Source organism: Falco punctatus, assembly GCF_963210335.1.
Source record: "Falco punctatus genome assembly, chromosome: 6".
NCBI classification, from domain to species: domain Eukaryota; kingdom Metazoa; phylum Chordata; class Aves; order Falconiformes; family Falconidae; genus Falco; species Falco punctatus.
In genome coordinates this window covers 16458030-16481746 of record NC_137585.1, presented here as the reverse complement: position 1 = coordinate 16481746, position 23717 = coordinate 16458030, and the positions used below count along the sequence as shown (strand labels likewise).

The 23717-nt window shown below is 37.1% G+C and overlaps 1 protein-coding gene across 1 annotated transcript in view; it reads right to left on the bottom strand.

Annotated features, from left to right (window-relative positions):
* Window positions 1-4624: 4624 nt before the first annotated feature.
* Window positions 4625-23717, bottom strand: part of ARFGAP3 (ARF GTPase activating protein 3) — a 36037-nt gene continuing 16944 nt past the window's right edge. The window contains exons 8-16 of the mRNA XM_080392829.1: window positions 22814-22860; window positions 20461-20606; window positions 16679-16804; window positions 15990-16112; window positions 12753-12890; window positions 11453-11576; window positions 10375-10465; window positions 6433-6554; window positions 4625-5748 (exon numbers count right to left, since the gene is read on the bottom strand). Coding sequence (XP_080248955.1) covers window positions 5731-5748; window positions 6433-6554; window positions 10375-10465; window positions 11453-11576; window positions 12753-12890; window positions 15990-16112; window positions 16679-16804; window positions 20461-20606; window positions 22814-22860 — 935 coding nt within the window. The 3' untranslated portion in view covers window positions 4625-5730. The remainder of the gene's footprint in view (window positions 5749-6432; window positions 6555-10374; window positions 10466-11452; window positions 11577-12752; window positions 12891-15989; window positions 16113-16678; window positions 16805-20460; window positions 20607-22813; window positions 22861-23717) is intronic.

Sequence of the window (23717 nt, the reverse complement as noted above, 5' to 3'; positions counted from 1 at the left end):
CCATGAGAGCTGCCAGGTAGGTCAGTGCAACACCTTTAAAATACAGCTCAGAGCAAAGTTGTCCCTAGTTTGTTACAAAGTAAAGTCGCTGGTGGGGGGAGGTAGGGGGAGGTGGGTGTCAGTGGTCTCATTTTCTCCTCACTGAGTTTAGCGAAGGGTTTCCAACAACAAGAATTATGGAGACAAACTCATTTATTTTTAAAACTAAGACAGTTTTGTGTCAATCAGATAAAAGGAAATGGTTTATTTCTCAATTCAGCCAAACTGGGGAAGAGGGGAAGAGCCCCTCCCCTACGAAAAACCCAGCCTTGATGAGCGTTCCCTGGGGCTGAAGCCAGGTTGCCGCCAACACCTTCATTCTCTTCACAAAGGGTCAACACCTCAAATCTTGGGAAAACTCTCACTGAACAGAGCCATGGCTTCATTTTACCTGGCTGGGAAAGCCCACTCCAGCAGTTGTCCCCTCAGTTCACCACCCTCCACTGCGGCTACAAGGTTCTGCAAAACTGGTTCACCCAAATGACCAGAGCACCCAAACCAAACCCACCCCCGAAGGCGTGTTGCCTCTCAGCCTGGTTTTTCTTACACAGCTTGTTCTGACCTTGAACAGGAGGGCAGGGAAAGAGGGTGACAAAGCATAGCCCAGGAGCAGGGAAGTGGCACATACCAATGAGAACCAGTTAAATCCATCACTAGATCACTATTTCGCAAGCAGCAGCACCTGCCTTATCTTAGTAAGGCTCTCCGTTCCGTGCCAGTCATTCCCTGTTGCAATCAGGTATTAAAAATGCATTCCCCTTTGGTGGATGATTGGTGTAAATCAAGATGCCAGCCAGAAAATTCACCTATAGCTTTGCATTTCCTTTACTTTCTGATGTTCTCGAATCTGAGACAGAAAAGGGTGGTGTTTAGTATTACAGAATGCAACAGTCGTCTTCAGATATTGAAAACAAGGAGCCGCAAATAGAGACTGGGAAGTATGTGCAGTCTAGTCCATTACAAATACAATACAGCCCATTCACTCCCAGTTGGTCAAGCTCGTTGTGAACTGTGTGCCTTCAAACATCCTATTAATGCTTCTGGACCCACCAGCATCACTCATACTTGTAATTGCATTAATCATGAATTATTCCTGTATCAAGTAATTTTGATATAAACAGGAAAGAACTGTCAGACAAATAGGAGACGCTACGAGCACATTATGTGTTACCTGAAAGGAATGAAGAAATTCCTATCAATATCATGAGAAAACTGAAAAAGAAAGCAGGTGCCTCGTCAATGGCTGGCTGCTATACTTCGGAAATCCACCGGTACATTAGATTTTAAAAATTATTCCTATGAAGCATTAGAACTGTTATCTCCTGCCTAAGCACTGGGCTTCACAGGCTGCCCTTCGATGGAGCCACTGCTCAGTCCGAGGTTGCACAGAGTGTGGGGGATGAGTACGTTGGATAACGGACAACACGTGAAATCTCTCTCTGAGGTAACACGGGCAATCTCCATTTCCTTCCCCTTCTGTCAGTTCCAGTAGTAAGTCCTGGATCTCTCCCTGCTGCAGGCACACATGATGTCACACAACTGGTCTTTATGGACCATGACAAAGGAGCTTCTCTTAGCGACACCACTGCGCCAGCACGCGCCTTCTGCACACCAAGGCAAGGCGTGCCAAGACTTTTCTGATGGCAACAGATGTCCCTAAGCAGGCAAACGATTTGAACTCTCATTAGCTAAGATACACAAATAGCTACCTTTAAGATCAAAACCTGCTCTTGGAGACAACTGAGGAGAACAGAAAGGTCCACCTAACCACACAAAATCCAAAGCTACAAATTAAGAAAATCAGCATTCCAGGGCTTCAGTACAGAGCTGCAAGCCAAGCTGAAGCTGGAGAGAAATCCCAAGCTCTCTATTGCTCCTTTTCTCTCTAACAACAGGGAAGTTGTTGAAAAAGATGCAGCCTTAGAGGCTGGCAGAGGCCAAACTCTTCTCGTGCAGTTTGCAGACGGGATGGACACAACCCTCTACTTACCCTCCAAGAAACACCAGGCTCTCTGCAGTGCTTCAACACGGCTATAATTCTCTATTTTCCCATCTTCTTGGGAAGAAAGCAACGTTGCTTACCATGTAAAGGGAAGGAAAAGACTCGTAGGCATCAAAGTTGAAAAAGAACCATGAGATCATACTGCTTTGTGTGGGAGACCCACGTGGCTAGACTCCCTTTGAAGGTTTTAAACAGCAGACACCCAGAGAAAACGTCAATCAAAAGCACTAAAATTAGAACTAACATATTCTGACAGTTGCAGCTGATCTTGCAAGAAGACAAAGGCGGTGCTACTGTTTGTCTTTGAAGTTGTGAGCAGCAGAACAAAGGATGACTGCAAGTTTTCTGCTTTGTACCACCTCAGCGACCTCCATTTCTGTAGGATGCTGGTTTGGCCATTCCTGATCAAAAATAATCCAGTCTCGAAGGCATGGATATGCAAAAAAGCTAATTTGTGTAGAAGCCCCTCAAAACCAAATGAAGCACACACCAGCTTCACCCTTGACTTACAATGGCAGCTAGACTTCTTTGACCCAAGAGCAGCACAAAAGCGATGTTAAAATATGCACAGCTCAAGCAACATTTACAGACAATGCTACCGTGTCACGCAGCCCATTCTTGCCCTACAAAATTCTTCTAAAACAAGAAGGTTAAACCTGCATTCAAACAGCCCTGGAATTGCTTCTCCCAGCAGTGGAACAACCTGATGCAAAGCAGCCCAGAATGTCAGCATTGAGCATTTCCCATTCTGCAGAAAGCAAAAGAAACAGACAGTAACAAGATTCCCTTCACAGTTTACTCGGGGAAGGAGAGCACAGGTCTCTGCATCGAATTAATGCTGGTTCTGGTGTTTTAACAATAACTTTCTAACCCTTTCAATTTAACCTACAAAAATAAACTCTGAAAACCCTCTCCTTATATGCAGTATCCTGAGTGGACTTTAAGAGGAGGAAAGTTTAACTTGAAGAGTTCACTGCTGCTGCTGCCATCATCCAGTTCCCGCTTTGAAAAAGCGAGATGTATAATGGTAGTAAGAGAGAAGGATTAAGGGAAAAACTGCAACAAAACACAGCTGGTGACCAAAGTCAAATTTCACTTGGAAACGTTGCAAAATCAGATCCAATATGTGGTTTTATCACATATTCTAAAACCTGTGATGCCTGCAGCACCATCTTACCAGAGGCTGATCAAAGTGCTCGAAGGCAAGAGATGAGAGAAAGGAAAAGGACACGCAAGGAAGCAGGAATGCAAACCTAATCTTTGGTTTAGACTTTTTCTCGCTTCGATCCAGTCCAACCAGATCCCGCAGGATCAGAAGTGTCATGGCATCCTGAATTCCCAGGAGACTAGAGGAGTCAAAGCCGGCTCCCCCAGCGTACATGGCCACCCCTCCCCACCTCTATCTGATGAGACACAGTAAGACCTCACGGGTTTATTAAAGACACAAATAGGTGTACTGGGGGTCACGAGCTATTCATCCAGCCATCACATCAAGAGAACGTATTAGCAGTACACAGCTTGCCACAGAGAATCTGCAACAAATGAAATTTATGTTGAACTGCAAAATATTCCTGAAATATTGAACTGCTGCTCACCCGTAAGAGAACTCTGGTGTAATCTTCAGATTGTAGCAAAGAGGAAAAAGTTTATACCTCCGTTAAGAGTGTTGCACATGCTTTATGGCATTTAAGATATCCCTATAGTTGTTTCCTCCTAGAATTTCTTCTTATTTTGGACTGAAAAGATCAAAATTTTGTAGTTTTCCATCTTTGAGTGGTTCACTGTTTTGCAATGATGCATTAAAAATGCACACAATTATTTCAGTGTAGGTGATCTCACACACATTGTTACGTATGAGAAACCACAGGAGGGGACAGAACTACATTTTGTTATACATCGCTGCCTTAGTTTAAGCAACTGCATCCATACACAAATATCTAAATATGTAGCCTAGTTATTGGAGGAGCAGCTCTTCTGCAAGTCCATGGATGCTGTTGGTATCTCACAACTCTGAAAAAGCAGACCACTTATTACTTGTAATAAATTTACTAATGTGTGTACACTTAGCTGTAAAGTAGTTTGAAAACTGAGAACCATTACCTGTAATTAAAGAAAACCAAAGCAAGCCCCGACCAGTACATTTTCTTGTTATATTAGCAAAATCATCTCTACAGGGTGAGAAAGGAGAAAACAAAGCAAGTCTTTTATTGTAATGCTCTGCAGTTAAGCAGAAAAAATGCGTATCTTGTACTACTCTTAAAAAAGAAAGATCACTGTTGGATTAATAAATCTAAACGCAACATCTGCAAGAGCAAGTTGCCAGAACTGAGTTAGATATAAGTGGCAGCTAGAAATTAAAACCCAAATACAGCTATACTGTGTAACTGTATTTCAACACAACAACAACAACAACAACAGTAGAATAGCTTATTTTCTACCCTAGCCTTCATGTTTTGATTTCTAAATCACTACAGCAATTTAATGAGACAGCTAGTTTCACTAATTGAAATTAAAGGCTAATTTTACCAGACCATTGTATAGACAGAATACAGATGGTAGTATTTAGAAAGCTGGAGACTGGTGTCTGCACATAGAAATTTAATTAAAAAATGAGTTTATATCAATTGTTTTTATTAGATATCAGAAGTTTACAAAGTGGAATTAAGAAATAAAGTTACAGAATGGAATTAACTTCAGCTCATTCTTTGTTGTGAGGTGTTTTTTTTTTCTTTAAGGTCATCATCATTTTTACACAGGATGTCATCAGCAATAAATTCTAGACTGTCTAAAACACAGCCCCACTATTTCCCCATTCAATATTTCATAATTTATCACAAACCTACGATTGTTCTAAACATTTTTAAACAAGTATTTAATTAACTACTCTATTAGGCCCTTTAAATATTTTGATTTTTTTTTAATTTGTACACAATACATATTTGTAAAAAGCACTTAAGGATTCCATATTGCAATTTTTTGTAACTTTCAAAACTAGGAATAAATAGATTGTTCCCATGACAAGATGAAATCCACTATTCAGTATACCACATCTTGTCTTTTCCATACCTCACATCTAAGCATAAAATTTTCTAGCAGGAATATTGTTTTAAAACACTAATCCCCCATCATTTTAATGCACATCAATTTATGACTGCAAGAGCTTCTACTTCCTGACAAGCACAGGTTTAACTTCATTCTATATTTTGCTACAGTCTACTAAGTACCACCTCAGCATATGCTTAATTTACATTTTCTTCTCCACACCTCGTAAGACAGTCTGAAGACAGGTTATGTCTGGCAGGCAAGGATGCAACTGCACTGGTTTCTGTTAGGAAGCCCCATTTCCAACATACACATTCACCCTTCTTTCTCCTTCCTGCCTCACAGCCAAATCAGTGATAAAATAAAGGTTCCAACATCTAACATTAAGGTCACTAAGAAATAAAAGACTGTAAGGGATGGGGGAAGCATATGCAATGTAACAAGTTGCTACAAGATTTCTGCTCTGTAAAGATGAAATAGCAGTAAGAAATGGCTGAGCCAGAAAGCTGCACAAGGAAACAGATATGCTGAAACAAGTAAAAACATCAGCAGTCTTAAGGCAACCTTCATCCAAATCAGCATTGTGATTACTTGTGTATCTGAAAAGAAATCCTTTAGTGTACTTAAGTATGTTGATACGAATGATGTTATGAACCATATCGATCCTACAAAAGTAACAAAAAAAAAAAAAAAAGACAAAAGACAGACATGAGTACGTTTCCTGCTGAAAGAAATTAGTTTTTACTTACATTTGTAAAATGAACAGTAGTTAAATTCTTAAAGAAAACTGACCAGCACTTCCAAGAACTGGAGTTCACAACTAATAATCCAGGATAATTAGTCTGATTTTAAAACACCTGAGAGCTCCCACTGACCTCATATAGGAAATGCAAACTAAATGGAGCACAAGCATGCTTTACACTGTCTTAATTTTGTGCACAAACATGGATCAAAGCTATTGCTGTCAAGTCAATTAAAGAGTCAATACAAGAGTTGAGCTAGACGATGGTCCCTTTCAAATAAACTATTCTATTCTGAGTTACGAACTATTATTACTTTCAAAATAGTGACAGCAAATCACTTCCATAATGGAATTTTTGTTTCAATTGTAAGAAAAGAAATAAACTATGTAAGGGAAAAGGCAAAAAAGATATTCTAAGGAAGGTGAGCTATCAGCTACAGATTTATTTGTTAAAAGATCTACTGTCTATCTACCATAAGAGGTCTACAAAGCTCAAACCCCAATTCATTCTTTTCTCCCTGAAGATGATTCAATGGCAGGACCCACGATACTAAATCCCTACAAAGGCTTTAACTGATGGTTAATATATTGTAATATTTTTACTAACCTGTATAGATGTCATGACCCCATTAGCAAGTACAGAAAGTTTTCCAGCCACCGATCTGACTCCTTGTTTAAACTGAGCTATATCAGGAGCTGAAGGCAAGACATTTGTAATATTGTAGCTTCCTAAAAGGAGAACACACACAAGGAGGAAACATAATTTTATATTAAAAGCAGCCTTTTTCCCCCCCCTGAAATACAATATACTACTAGGACTACTAAATTCCAATGTCTGATCGACACTGTAAAAAACACTAGGCATAAATCTCAAATTTCTTAAATGCATCTTCCTTTTAATTGCTTGTAATTCCACCCAGAATATCATCTTCTACACTTTGTATTCCCAGTTGAGCAATTAAAAATATATTCTAATACATTAATAATTAGAATAATATATTATTTATTCTGCATTTTCAATCTGCTGCAATGTTATTTGCCCTGTATGCTGAACAGCTGTTACTACTTTGCAATTTGAAGATGAATGTACTTCAGTGACAGCTGAAGTGATGAACCCAACTTGTGTGCATGCATAGGTGTGTTTTACATGCTGTATAATATAGACATATTTTGCATTACTAAATCTTGAGGCTTGGAAAATTCTATAGAAATGATAGTAAAGGTAAGTAAGTTTTGAAAGTCTGAAACAAAGCTGACAATCCAGCCTTCCTTAAGGCCACTGAAGTTCAGCCAGTGTTAGCTCTACTGCTGTTACGGAAAGTATAAGCCTAAAGATAACAGAAATTAAAGATGTTTCAAAACTAACTGTGTGATAAGTACTAACATGTTAACAATGACAAACACCCGCTCTTTGTGAAAGGGATTACTGGCACACCTTAATATTAAATACCTGATGCTGTAAGAGGCACAAAGGGCAGTAACAGATTCACAGAACTATGATCTCAGGAATAAATGGAGCTGCTGAGGGGAAACATCCCCAAACAGATCGTTTCCAAAACGGAGCCGGCAATCTGTAGCCTGAATTTAGACTCGTAGCCAACGGATAGCTCTGACCAGCCGGGGCACAACTGGTGACTTGTGAGCTGTTACTGACCCTCGGACAAGCTCGTCCAGCTACAGACTCCACAACCTGCACAACTGTAACACTTCTGACAGCAGCTCCGTACAGGACATGGCTACACACAGGCAGCCCTTCCTTCTCCTCTTTCTCAACAGGGGTGGAGGAGGAAGACAGAGGGAACCTGCAGCTCTCTTGTCATGGGAAATTGAAGGCACCTGCCTTGTCAGCAGGCTGAGAAAGACATTACTGTAGATAATTTGGTTTTCCTAGGCTAGGTGGCTGGTTCATAGTGGCAGATGCATAGTCACATTCAGAGAGCTTCCCACTCCATTCTTTAAAGCCAGATAGTAGCTGTTTCTACAATGCACACTTATTTATATATTATTTTCAACAATTCACTGTCGCTGTGACAGCCCTATCTCTGAACTGTAATTTTGACTTCCTTACGATCTGTTCCACCTATCAAATGCGTCAGCATTTTTGTTATTAAAATCAGAGTCTTGGAAATAAATTTTGCAGATATAAATAACCTGAGAAAAGCTCTAATCACGTCTCAGCCACACGAATTTTCTCATGTTTTTCTGGTTACGTACGGTCATCTGAAAAACTTCTTGTAAATGACACAGGAAAGCAACTGATTTCCTGTGATTTCCTGCAAAATCAGCATCTACAAGTCAGCCATCTGATACGCCACCTCTCATAAGGTCTGAAATGATGCAAAGTGAAAGTGTCTTCCTGCAGCCCTCCTTTTGTACAGAATGCCGTAGGAGCTATTTACAAAAAAGCAAGCATCCCAAACCTGTTCTACCCTAAAATCTCAGCAGTGCTCATAAAAACAACTTTAGATTCAAAGGACATTTTGTTCTGGCAAGAACCCCAGAATTACAGCAGCATTTTTATTGCCAGTCTTCAGTCTCCCGATTACCTTTATTTCATGGAACTAATGATAACCTTGGCATTAATTCAACACCAGACAAGCTATCCGTGCAGTAGAACTTCTTCAAGAAGGGCCACTGTCAAAAGATAGTCTTTGGGGTGGGTTGTGTAACAGAAAGACATGAAGGAAAGGAAGATTCTGTAGACCAAATATAGGGTGAATTTATAACATACAAACTAATAATTCCTGGTGTATTTTTCCCTCACTACTATTTTACAGCAGTTATCAACCCACAAAATTTAGCAGAAGTTTAGTCTTCGTAATATAACTTTAAATTTACTGTTGGGTTACATGCCAGTCACAGAGAGTCACCTTGAGTCGCAGGCAGGTATTTTTTATCCTATTATTCAGAATTTCTGCATTCCCTCACGAGCCCCAAGAACCTTTTCAGGTGGTCAGTGATGAATGATCATGTGTGCACAATTCACGTACACATAGAAAACATGATATAATTGCCTATAAGTACCCTTATTCAGAATACAGTTGAGAATTTCATCACATATATATGTATGTGTAAATAGGAAGGCAAATTCATATATATATACACACACATCACATCACAATTTGCCCCATCTTTAACTTGTATTTATACTTTCCTAGTTCATTCCCTTATTCATTACTGTGCAAAAGCCCCACACATATTATACAAATTAAAGGAAAAATTAATTCCATATAAAATCATTTATGTGCTAAAAAATTAAAGAAAAAGGACAAAGAAAGTCAATAATAGGTAGATAACAAAATATTTGTTATCACAATCCCATGTACTATTGAAAACATAGTTTACAAATTAAGCAAAGAAGTGATGTTTCTTTCTGATGTTCCCCACATCTTTTTTAAGCATAAGTATGACAAGTTGCAAATACTATTTCAAATGGCTGAAGTAAATTGCTGCAATTCCTGCTTTATGTCTCCTCCCCTCCTTAATTTTTTTTTTTTTTTTTGCTTTACATTTCAAATTACTAAAATCCAGCTTAAGTAACTGGTAACAGGAGCTATTTCTCTACTAGCCAGTGTATTTAAAACTTGCTTTCAGGGGATCAAAACTCAACAGTCACATGTTCTTTTTTCCCCCCAACTTTCCCAAAGTAAAATCAGATGCTGCATACTGTTTGCTTTTCCAGCCAACTTATATAATTACTCACAGATTTCAAGTTCAATAATGCTTTTTTTTCCACTTCCTCATGAGTTAAAAAATGAAACCCAACTGATCAATTCAATAAAAAATGTTCCAGTATTTCCTATATTTTCTATTTCACTTTATTGTACTATCCAAAAAGGGTGTTGGAAAGAAAACATGGAGAGATTTTCAACAGCCTAAGGGGCTACTTTTCAGTCAATCCAATCTAATACTTCTTCCTTTCTAACGTGACGAACTATCCTCTCCAATGTAAGGTATTCCAACAGATCTTTTAAACTGACAAACCAATCGAAAAATTTCCTTAGTAATTTGGCAAGACCAGTGTCAGAAGCAGCTATCTTGTTGAATGATATGCCATTCAACAGATTACATGGGAATTTCAAGGCCACTCACATTTTATTAAAGATTATTCTTAGATTTGATGTTATGACAGTTGTTTTCACATATATAAGTATGTAAGTTACTTACAGTAACTTATCAAAAACCCTACCTGATAGTCAGTATTAGGTGTTACCTTATTTGTTTTTATAATAAGATATTACAGGTTTCCTTTGAAAAAATTATTTACAATATAGTCTACTATTTGCAATAAATCACACTAAAAACCCAGTATAAAATACTGAACTTCCTGAACTGAAAACTCAGAACTCTGTATTTAAGAAATTAATATTTTTAAAAAATAATGACTAAACCTGTTAGATTTGTTTGACCTATTAGCGATACCAACACGTACTGCACTTTGCACACTTCACGCAGAATACGGTGGCAGGTAGCTGATGCTGTAACTAGAAGCAGAGTACAGGAGCATGAATACATTGCATGACAGTTTCTCACTCAGTTCAGTATGTACCTGATGGTTGCTTTTTCTGATCTTCAAACAAGTCAGCTGAACTTATAGATGAGCTTCCAGAAAGTCTTTCTAGTCGAGCCCTTGCTTCATACTAGAAAATAATTGAGAAGTATTGTACAGTACGCTATCATCTTTCGAGGTCATGTCAGATAATTATATACAGTTTTAGAACATACAAATCCAGCTGAAGTCGACCATTCTGAAAGTTGTTCCCATTTTGTAGTTTACCCATGTCTTAGGCGGTGTGAGTTTGCATCATCTCAACTTACTTCAGTTGATCAAAGAGTGACATTTACCATTCCAACACCAACAGGCTTACTCACTGCCAGCTACCCTAAAACTGCTGAAAAACTAAGCAACCATTAGAAACAACCACTAAACAATGTGAAATGGAGTGGCTGGGAAGGATAAGGAAAAAGCACTGCAGTTAGCATCATGTTAACCCTTCTAATCACATGATGCTTTTAATGTCACTTGCTGAAATCCCTGGGAATGATAATACACTGATTGTATTTTTTTACATTACTCTTTACATTGTTAATTCTCCATTAAAACCAGATTTTTTTAAAATAATCCCTCATGTCCTAACTGCAACATACTATTAATCTGGTTTTTATTTCTAGGCTGATTCAATTGTCATTTGCTGAACAATTTATCTGCTTAGTTAGCCTTACAATAGCAACAATGTTTCCATGTAATAAATACAGAGGGGACAGATGTTTTAAGAACAGTTTGTTGGCATCAGTTTGGGTATTTAGAACAAATTAAGTAAGCCTTCACCCAGCATCAGGTTGATTTTTTAAAAATAAAGACTGCTGAATCACAGCCTATCACTTCTGTCGGAGAAGAATGATGTTGGAGGTAAGGTCCTACTTGCAGCTCCAACTCCTTAAAATGAAATACTATCAGAGTTATCAGATACTTGTACATTTCTATCGAACAATTGGGACATAATTCTATAAGCTTATTAATTCTACCGATTTAATTATTTATTGTCTTCTCTTTACACAAGAACACCATGTTTATAGTCAAAGAATATTGTAACATTCAAAAATATTTATCATTGCTTTTTACTTACATCAGCATGATCTTGCCTTCCAAAATACATGTCTGATGAAATTGCTTTTACATTGCCAAATTTTTTTTGTGCCTCATCTGTGTTTAAAGATGGTTCATATTCAGGTTTACGACGAGATGCAGGCCTGAAAGAAAAATAACTTGCATTAGTGAGTGTAACGTATTTACATCACAACCAAATGCAATAAATCAAACAAGAAGCACTATCGTCTTTGTTTTGTGAAGCCTAAAAGTATAATAGTGATTTTTTTAAAAGATAAAAATCAGACCAGTATCAACCCAGGATAAAGAAATTCAGATTACAAAGTTGACACAGCAGCAAATAAAATTTCAGTGACAGTTTTAAAAGATGGTGAACTTACAGTATTTCAAATCCTTTAATCTTAAATCTTTATTTTCAAAGTTAATGTAAAAAGCAAGCTAAATTATGTGAACAAGGACAGAATATTTCTACAAAACCTCAAAAAAGCCAAACCACAATGTTAGTGAAATTCAGATTTAAATGTAATAGCACAAAAAGGTGTAACATCCTTTGAACTGTCACTGTCTTGCACCTCAAGTAAATGTACTCAAATAAGGAAGTAACAGCGTTGTGGACACGGCCCTCTATTTTATGTAATATGCATCACTGGTCCACTCTTTAGGAAACAACATGGTTTGTGTTTAAAAAAAATACTGTAGTTAAATGCACAACCTGCATTTTACAGGTAAATGAAAAATACAGTTTTAAGTAGAGAACAGAAGTAGAAAACACCAACCGAACACAAACCCCCACATCCTTACATTTTCCACTTGATTCCAAAGATAAAAACACACTTGTCAAAGAAGAAACAAATTCATTTTTTTATCATCACAACAATTAGACCCATTGTTCAGAAGTAACTTCAGTACCTCCATACTAAAAGCTGAGTACCCTACAGTTTCATTTGATAACCAGGTTCTCCTTAGTTCATTATGTGATAAACAAAGCAAGTAAAGTACGTACGCTCTCAGAAGAGTGCAAATATTTGAGTTTCTTTCCACATCTTTTGTCTACTACTTTTCCTGCTGAAATGCTTGTGAAATTACCTCCAGTACATATACTGCACAGCACTGAACAAAACAAATGAGTGCTTAAAATGTAAACAGGAAATTCAGCTTACAGAAGACATTCATCCAGGAAGTCCCTTGACTGCTGATGAAAGTTACAGCCAAATTCTCCTTCTAAACTGAAAAAAATCCCACTACTATGACCACGACTCAAATGGTATTAACTAGCTTGGACTTTCTGTACAAAAACCAGTTAGGTCTTCTTGGTATACCTGTCTGAAAATCCTGTATTTTTTGAAGTTAACATTACATCAACATCTCTACTATTGTTTTCTTTCTTCCAAAAGGAATCTGAATTGTCATCCCATTTAGAAAAAGTGCTGCTCCTCAAATCTGAAGAATCATAGTACCTAAAATAAGAGAAAAAAGTATTGAAAAAGTAGAAACTTTACACTGTTAGATAAATATTGTTATAGTAGGTGTTCACTAGCAAATAAGTTTTCAGCACAATGATAGTTGTCAGTGAATAATCTGGATTGCATAATGTTGGTTAGAATCTTTGCACAGTTGAAACCAATTGAATTTTCATTTTTTACACATGTATTTAAGTGACTGAAAAGTTCAGCCTTTCTTTAGGCTGGATATGCTCATGAATATGCAGTAGACTGTCTGAAAGATACGGTCCTATCAAAACCAGCAAAGTTCTCGTTACTTCAAAGTATTACATCTCCTTTAGTGTCAGGCAAAACACTGGAAAGAACGTTGTCAAGATACCTGGCTGGTTTAAGAGCAACCCTAACAAAACTTCAGGATGGACCCTGCAAGCAAGGAACCACGATGACCCTACAAGGTAGTCTGCTCATAAAAGCCTTGTGCTCTTGATACTCCATGCTAAGACATCAGCTATGAAAAAAGCCACCACGACTTCCCAGGCACTTTGAACACTCCAGAGATCCAACAGCACCTAACTACCCATGGCATTCAGCTGTGCTATGGTTCCACATGGGGCAAAGTTTAGTAACTAAGGGGCTGAGAGTGGCTAACCTTACAGTTCCATGTGAGTTAATCTGTAACCCGTGCTAGCAGAGAATCTGCTCCCGTTTTCTGAGGCACCAACAAACATAGCTCAGAACAGTAACGAAAGCCCTTGTCTCTGGCTCTGTGTATTTTTTTTTAATACAAATATTAAGTACCTCTGAGTTTTGTAACAAGCTTTATTAAAACAATGCTAACGAACTTATTTCTTAAAAGTGAGTCTTAATAAGACAATCTTATCTTGCGTATCAAAACTACAGGGAAAACACAAACAGAAAGAAAAGGAAAAAAATGAAGCATGTTTGTCAGTTCTGGTGGTTTGTTGTTTCCTTCTCCACTTTATCTACACATATCTAAACATATATGGAAAACATTTGGAAAAAATAAAACTATCAAAATGCCAAAGATGAAGTTTATTTAACCACAAAGGGCAATTGTTTCTTAAAGTTTGGATATGACCAGGATATGGAGTAATATGATTAAAATGACATGAGGCGATCAGAATGGAATAATTTGGTAGAACAAGCATGGCATATTAATGTCTGTGTCTGTGCTTTGTGAAAAGCACTCTAAAAAAAAATGTTCTCCAAGTCTGTGTTATAAATAGGCAGGATACTTGTTTTTGCAGTTTATGAGAAATGTGACACCTTCAGCAGCAAAATCTCCCATAGCTGCACATGGAAAATAGCAGGGACAGATCTGGAATGAATTTCTACAAAAAGCAGGAGTCTCTCCCCTTCTCTCCTGACAGACAAAAAGAAGCCACAGCAATCTTAAGTTCATTATGGATCTATAACAACAAACAAGGTGTTTATACATACATATATATGTATATAGATGTATGTATATATATCCAAGCTCACAATGCCCATCAAAACCACGGGATGTGGCAGGTGCTACAAAAGCTCTTTTGAATAAAATAACTGATTTTCTCCTTCCTTCTCAGATTTTCATAACTTTGCAAAAACTTCTTCAGTATTCAGTGCAGGGACAAGGGAGAAAGAGAAGCTGCATTTAATAGAAAATAAAATTTTACACTGTTATATTGATAAAGATTTTATTATTTGTAGCAAAAAGAAAAATCAAAATCCAAGGATTTTGAGAGGCTTCAATTATATCTCCAAACCTTGAGACATTTAGCTTTCTTAACTTACAGACTACCTACCAGCACTCTAATACCCAGCATGATTATTTTGCTTTTGGGCATACACTAAGATGATACTAAATTACCTCTAGTTCGAAGTCACAGCTTGGAATAAAGGATGATAACCACCTTACAAACCTTACTAAGCCCAACAACCTGATTTTATACTTTCCTTAAAGAGAATGAAATTGTATACCAACTCCAATTAGATTCTACTGTCGCTATAACTAGAACAAGAACCAGGAACCGCTAGGTTACAATTTATCTTCTAGTTACTGAACCAAAACACATTAAAAAGCCTCTTCTATAATTTATCCTTTGCCTGCTAGTAAGCTTATGAATAATTTGAGAGCAGTAACAGTTCTTTGCAAGGAACAAATAGGGAGGCACTGAAATGACAGGTTTTCTTTCACAAGACTGCTGCCATTTATGTGGTACTTTTATTTTTCTGCCACTACTGATTACACTACAAAGGAATGACACAAAAGCCTTTGTGTTTTTATTTGCCTGTCTATGAGTAATTAGGTACAATTTTTCATGTTTCTGTGGGAGCAATTCAATAAAGGCATTTTATAAAAGCAACACCTGTTTCTGTCCACCAGTCCAGAAACAGCTGTTTCACTGCAATTAGTGCCTGTAGGACTAATTATTTTTCTGCTCCTTTGCAACAGCAGTGTTTTATAATTTGCATTGTATTCATACTCTGATGAAGAATTCATCGATTATTTTTTGGTTACATTTTATGTTCAAATACATAGAAGTCTATCAAATAAGACTGCAGACATCTACACAGTATGTCCAATACACCATACATCCAACGCACCATACCTCAAAAAAGATTTAAGTTTTTGCATTTTGACATGCGTCCATGTGTTAAAAGACTGATGCAACTGTAGTGTATCTAGTAGCAGACTTTAATACTTGTTTAATTCTAAAATGCAAGTTGAAGACAGTACCACAAGAAAGAAAAAAAAAACAACCCCGCAACAAACACAAGTCATTCTGCAAAAAAATTCACTGGATTTGGTATACAGCAAATAAAAGCTTATATGGCACACACCCTGAACAAGATAAAATCTGTAAACACATAATTCAGACTGCCTTATCCTCAGAAAAAGTAATTCCTCTTCTGTATAAATACACCTGTCATCAAGGTAAGGTCAACTATTTCACAACTTTCCCAATTCTGATGTCCGATGAAAACATGCTAGGTATGTAGGTATGTCCAATTGCCCCCTGTTTCGATCTTAAGTTCCAAATATATTATTTTTTGAGTATTTAACTTGCATATACTTCTACCTCCACTCAAAATAAAAACCTTATACATTACCTTGAACTAGAAGAGAAATAGGAGTCTTCTACATCATCGGTGTACTTTTTCTTTGGTTTTGCAATTGCAGGTGTTTCCTGCTCTATTGTTTGCATATCTGAGGTGACCGAGTGAGAAATACCACTAGAAACAGGAAGAAAAAAAGTATGTAAAGGATATGACCAAGATCATATCCTAAAAACAGAAATGAAAGCTCAAATCTCGTTTCTGAAGCTTGCTGATAAAGCCCAAGCTATACAAACATAGAAGAAGAAAGGAACAAAGAAGAAAAAAAGCAGCACCCTGGAAAACTCAACTGTAGTTCTCTGAGGTAGTGACAGGACTTCCGAACAGAGATCATTCCAACAGCTGGAAAACACAGCCATGTGACTTTTTTGGGGTTTTGGTTTACAAAAGACAGACTATACTTAGGCTGGTACTGTTCACTGAAAACATGCTGATTACCTTCCCCACAGTCAGCTAGAAAAGTCAAACACCCTACAGGCTTCCTATGATTTAAGTTAACACCCGTCTGGCAGGTTAGAACTTAAATCTATCAGAAGCAATCCTGCCCCTTCCCCCAACAAATACTTGGTTCTTTGACGATATGAAGTTTCCATAACACATTTTAGTATATTTTTTCATTTCCTAAGCAAAATGAAGGATGGTTTCATACAGCCCCAGTGTGCTTTAAATAGAACCTCACATACCTTCTTTTGCTGCCAAATCCTATGCCCAGTCTCTCCAATTCATGTTTCTTCTTATCAGACAGATTTAACTTTTCTTCTCTTGTTTTAATATCAAGATCTTTGTAGGCCAACCGTAAAGATGATATGCTAGAACAAAATACACGTTTAACATAACTATAAAATGCTACACTGAATACCCAATCCAATACTACTGGTAGAAAATTAACAATATATACCGTAGCACTGTATTTTTTATGTTCTGTGCTTACTGAAAATATTTATTATTAATTGGATTAAATTCCAACTATAAGGATGGGAGAAAGCCAGTAGAGAAGACTGTCTGAATGGCACTCCAGTCTGTGTATGAGGAGGTAGTCTTTTTCAAAACAAATGTGCAACATGCAACTGCTAAAGTTCAGGACACAGTTTTGCATCACCTTTACGTCAACATGAAAAAGTCTTTTTTTCCCACAGTCCTCATTCTATGTGATACCAAATAACTGTCAAAATTATCCGACTAACATACTACAGTACTGCGGCATTCATGATGTAATACTAGTAATGTTTCCCCCTAATGAGCATCTTGGCCCTGCTTTGTCCCCTTCATGCTCCTAAACGGTTTTAACACTTGCTACACTGATAACTGGGTGAATTCTTCACTGATTATTAGCTAGCTTTGAAATATTTAGCGCTAACACAATAAGTGTATTTATCAACATCAATCCCGAATCTGGTTTATCTGTTGCCCCAATAAACCATCTATTTTTGACTTCATGAAACTGTCTCACTGAAAGTCCTTGAAGGGGCTCTCTCAGGCAAACATTGAATCCATACTCAATACGACATTTACGTACACTCTTGAGACAAGTGCTAGAGATAGACCACACTTCTTTATGGATGCTGCCCTTCCCTGTGCCCAAAAAGGTGTCTCAGAAGAGGGGAGAGTCTTTGTATTCCCAAAATGGAATATATTCTGTAGTATGGAAACTTTGAAGCATCCAAAACTTAGCATTTTCTGCACAGCTAACCCATTTTGTCATCTGAAACACCCTCACAGTTCAGATAGTCAGCTGTATTTCTGAGATGCCGTGAACCTTCCTATATCTCAAAACAATCTTAACTATTTCCCAGCAATTCCAGTGTAGCAGAAAGAGGTTTGTAATCTTGATCACAGAACTGCAGGAACACTGCTTAAATTTAACATCAGGTTAAAAGGGACACAAATAGTAATTCTGATAGGTAATGCAGCTATTTTTTAATTCGTAAGTTTTGACTGGCACAAAGTACAAATGAACACTATCAGAAGAAAGATGAATGAGATGTAGAATGCTGCTGGTAGACATCATGCTGCAAGTAGAAAAGAAGTGCTAAGTCTGAAAACCCTTCTAACTTTGTGCAGAAGCAGGAATTAAAAGCAAACAAGTGTTTGACAAAGGAGTATTTTCTTCCAGCATGTCTCCTAACTATTTGATTACTGAAACAGGCTCTTCCCGGCTTGATTTTTTTCTAGTCCAATAAGCATACTGACTTAACTTTAACCAAGAGTACAAGACGCCCCTGCCAAAGTTCATACCCTGCTGGTTAGTGCATCTCCTGCAAGACAGGAGCTGTGCAGCCAAATCTGTTAGAACAAAAGGGGTACAGCATCTGGTTTTCCTCCTTCACAGACAAGCAATGTAGGTACCAGCCTGCTATAAGGCTATAAGCCTGCTATAAGACATCACTCCCCCACCGACAAGGCATTTCAAAAAAGAACAGAGCCATCTCAATCTTGTGATGATTAGGTATTCTTTGATTGGGGCTTTCAGAGGACTCATAGCCAGAACTAAAAAAACCATCAGTACCTCTTATGTTCAGATGCTTATAGCAATAAAAATCTGATAAAAACCAGGATGCATCTGTGGAATGACTTTTGAAACCAGTAAAATCAGAAAAATGTACTTTCAAAACACAGACTATGTTCAGGGATGCTTTAAATCAATTCTTACAGTTTAGGACCAACTGTTACACAGACAATTGTAAATGTTCTCTAAAATTCAATTTGAAACTGCTACTCATAAAATCTACTCAGCACTTTAAGTAGAAAGACTAGAGCCCTTCTTATGAAATATGTTATGAACATCGAAATCTTATCTGCTGTTGATTAAAACGAATAGGTATACTGATCATTTTTTTTAAAGTAACTCCAGTTATCTGTTCTCTTGTCAGTGCACAGCAGAAAATAAAGAAAATCTGTATCAATTATAAAATCACATATTAAGTCTTAGGACTAGACTACAAAAGCATCGCTTCTGTCCTGCCACATAACAAAGCCACACTAAATGAATTTATCACAGCTCATTACTCAAGATTTTAAAATTAAAACTGCCATAAAAGTCAGCTGGAAGCAAATACAATTTTAAAAGTATTCACGCTTCTTTAACGTTGGTATATACTGCCATCTACAGTTACAAATCCAAAAAGTTAATCTCAAGGGAAATACAGTTATAATGCCTCTACTGGGATTGGGCCTATAAACTCAAGTTTATGTGCACCCCTCATGTTTGCAGACATTTTTAGGAGGTTCTGGCCACTGCAGAAAGGTTGCATCAACCTTATACTAAAGGTGCCTTGGATCTACAGAGATTTATACATTTCTGACACAAAACCAGAATCACTGCTTGGGACTTTCTACCAAACTGAACTGTATAATTAAAGACAGCATCATTAAAGAAAAATAATAATGACCGATCATTTTTCTTGTTATTTACTACTCTGTTCCTCTAAGTCACTGTACTGGTAGTCTTTTGCAATTACTGAGAAGCATGACTTTGTGGTAAAATAAATGACCCCCTTGTGATTGATATTTTTGATCCACACAAAACATCTATTTCTGCAGAGGCTACATAAAAGTAAGCAAAAGGAGCAGGGAGGAGATTACAGGTCAACTAGCTTGGTACCATAAGTGATTATGTAATTATGTAGTAATTCAGTAATTTCTCAATAGGTTATAAAAATGATGAATCTTAGCACATGAGAGGCTACTAAGCTTTACAACAGTAAAAAGTGTACACTAACCATTTAATAGTTTAATTGTAATGACAACTAACAAAATGTTAAAACCAAATACATGTAGCAGAGAAATGTAGTGGAAGGAACCAGGAACAGCAACCTCTGAGCTTTAGGGCTGAGTATTTATTAATTAAGATGGGACTGGGACTAACAGATTCAAAGCCTCAGACAAAAATACTCAAAGGGTTTTGGTGAAAATTAAGGCCATTCCAGTATAAAACAGCTGAAACAAACAGGCAATTCTAGCCATACTTAAAACTACCCACTGCCTTCAGCATAGAAACTCTTCACCAGTAAGTCCAAATGAAGCTGATTATTTGTATGTTTTAAACAGTCTTCAGTTCACTACAAAACAGAATAAACTAGGTAACTAGCATGGGGCAAAGAAAGTTCAAGAGGCAAGAGTCTTCTGTGGTAATACTTAAATTCAAAGTATTTTAGATTTGTTTGTATGTATCAGTAGATTGTTTCCGCATTTTCTGTGTCAAATACGGTTATTTTTAAAGATAGCATTGTGCCACTTCTACAATAAATCATCAACTGTAGAAACACATACTGAATGGCAAAAACACAGGCAAAGGAGAAATGACTGTTTGGCCGACCTCAGCCACATTTGTGGTTTTTTTTAAAGCAAAAACTGAAGTTTTATTTGTATGAGCTAATCTCTGGTAGTATTTAAAATGCTGACAACCACTTCACTAACATGACATTAGGCTTTATGGTTTACCATTATATATTTAATTCATACTTACAGTGGCTCTTGCTTCTCAGTTTTCTTACTGCTATGAAGATCCTCTTGTTCCTTCATTTTATCTACAGCTTGCGCTTGTTTTTCAATCTCATTAAAGCTTTGGCTGCTCACTTTTTGTGCCCCCAAACCACCTTTTTTGGCACCAAGCTTGATTTATTGAAAAACAAAAAACAAAAGCCCCAACATTATAACTGCAACAATCACTTCAACTGACTTCGCAGTTAATTTTGAAAGCAACAGCAAACACTATACTGTTAAGGAGTGTACGCAAACAACAATGAAAGTTTGCAGCAGAGAAAATATTTTTTCATGTTTTGACCCTCTACATGCTCCTACTAGGTCTTATAAAATTAGTTAGCTCTGCAGTCAAGTATCATGGGATAACAAACCTATGACAGTTTTAATTGTTCAGAGGTTGGCATGTTCAAATAAATACTATAATATATAGCACAACTTTAGTTTCTTAATAATGATTCTGTTGCATAGGAATAAAATAATACACTTTGTTGCTATGGAACCATTTGGTGCTTATTCACTTATTTCATAATTTCTATTTAGAAGTGGCAAATATTCTTTAATTATTTCTCACTGGCCAGTGCTAGTGTGTTATCTTAAGATTAAGTATTGATTTATTCATATTTTTAATAAACATGTACATAGGTATTTACTGATTTATGGTAGGACAGCAATGTACAACTTTTGTATATACATGTGTGCACGATTAGCCTTTTTATGTCACAAAGCACTGTAAACTTTTTTAGATAAACAGGTCAGCTGAGAGGTTCCAGTTTTACCCTTGTTCTTTTAAAATAATTCTATTTCTAGTTCATAGTACTTCAACACAGGGATACAGATTCTTTTATTCTGATTATCAAAGATTTTAAAACCACTGAATACCACAAATATGAGTAGATACAATGATGCTGATACTACGATTATGAATAGATACAATGATGCTGATACAGGCAGTAGCACAGCACTCAAACTGCTGTTCTTAGTCTGCCGTGTTCAACTCCTCACCTGCAACACTGCAGCATCATTAATATTCACAATACATTTATCTTAAACTTTTAATGCTTTAAAGTCTACGTACATACAGTTTTAGGCTCTGACACTGCAGTTCACAAACTGTACATGCACCTGTGAACACAGATATGTTCTTACTGTAAGGGAACATACCTGCATGTAACACACACAGGAAGAAACTCCGCTTGCATATTTAGGGCCCTCTAGTGGGAGCAAGAAATAATAGGTCTCAATCTAAGTCAACCTGCTCCAAATAAACGTGCAATCTTTTGCCAAACAATGGTCCAAACTCAAAAGAAGTGACTCCCTGTAACATATTGTCACCCTAATAGCCTAATATTATTTTCTGGGTCTCAAAAGCCACACATTCAAAACCTGGCTTTTCCTAGCTAGCTTCAGTTCATTTTAACTGTCTTAGTTTTCAGGTTCCTTGAAATACCATTCTGATACTCGACTCTCCTCATGCCTTCTTTCCAGAGACCAGATGCCTAAGAAAGTGCTAAGACCCCATACAGAAACAAACCTGTAAACTACCCTGAAACTACCCTGAATTGAATGCAGCTGCAAGTTATCTTATATAACCAAATACCATACTGCTGTGTGGTATGAGATGAGGACTACTCCAGAAATACAGATCTGAATGTCTCAGACTCACCTTGCATTAACAGATTGTTCCACACATGCATATTTAGCCACTCAAAAGTTCTGTTGGAGCTCCCTCTGTTTTCAGGATTTGCTACAAAAAGATCTCAGTGCCAACTAACTTAGGCAAAAGCCTGAAGAAGCCCTGCAACCTAGCATCAGCAAGTGAGAAGAAAGGTTATAGGGCATCAGCGCAGCTGCAGGGAAAATGGTTGTGAAAAGAACCAAAGAGAAGTGGGATACAGACCTTGGTATCAATACATGCTTTGACATTTTTATTTTACTCATTTCTGAAAAAGTATCACCTACTGTTCAGGTCCAGCCAGTACAGAGAAAATGACACTCAGATATACATGTGGGAGTCTAGACAGTTCAGTGAACTATATTCATGCAAACAGACTTAGAATTTATCCAAGGTCAGAAAACAACCCAAAAATCTAAAGCACTCTACTACATAATAACAATAACCTGTTAGACAAATTCATCTTAACAATAGCCCATTTTCAAACAGACCATTGGCCATTTTGATATAGAAATGGTTTTCATTTCCATTTTAGTTTCACAAATTGTTACCTGTACAAGTACTGTTTAGTGTGAACTTACATGATACCTTTCCATATTGCAATCTACGTATTTCCAGAGATCTACAATACAGTTAAAAATACGCATTATTTATATACGCTTACCCCCTTCTTGGCTTGATTTGGCTTCTTTTTTATGAAGGTCGTGTTCTCTGCAAGGATTAAATGTACGTTACTTCACATGCAATTTTATTAATTCCAGAACTGCAGAAGATAATCTCCACAGCATCAGCCTCAAAATATTTTTTGGAATTTATTTTCAATGCCTTGAAGTATTACAGTTTCTACACTAAGAGACTGAGATGCTAAACTGAGCTACAGGGAGTGGAGCTGTAAGTGTCTCCAAGAAAATGCAGGAAACTGCGCCTTATTGAGGATATGGTATCTCTTGCAAATGCACAATAGGAATAAAATTACAGCTCAGTTTTCAGTTGTAGATACCTGCTAGTAAATAGACCAAGAATGCAGGACTTCCTATTCTGAATCAGACTAGAGGTCCACCTGATTCCATATACCATTTTCAAGATGAGTTGTTTCCTGGCTAGAAAGGTATTGACTACGTTTAACACAGATAAAACATACCTCTATCATCATAAACAAGTTCACAAGCATTATCAGAAGTGACAATATACTCTATGTTCAATTGCTTAGGTATTGGGAGTCTAGCTTTATACATAAAGTTTGAAAGTTCAAGCCTTAATGCTTTGTCCTAAATCTTGAAACATAGAAATGAACCTACATTCAGCTCCGCATGAAGTCTGACAAAACTCCTAATCTTGGTATTTTTAATGAGACCCTAATAGGTCTCACTACATGCTGTAAGGCACTGTATTGTGCTTTTCTGACAGCTACCCCAAGCCAGGGTAAATCTCCTACGATCAGAAGTTTTCAATCAACAACTCCTATTGAATACCTGTACGTACAGAAAAACTGCTTTGAACTGAAATTTAGTTGGAAACAGGCATACACAGGACAGAAATGCTTCACATAAGATAAATCTTGTTGATGA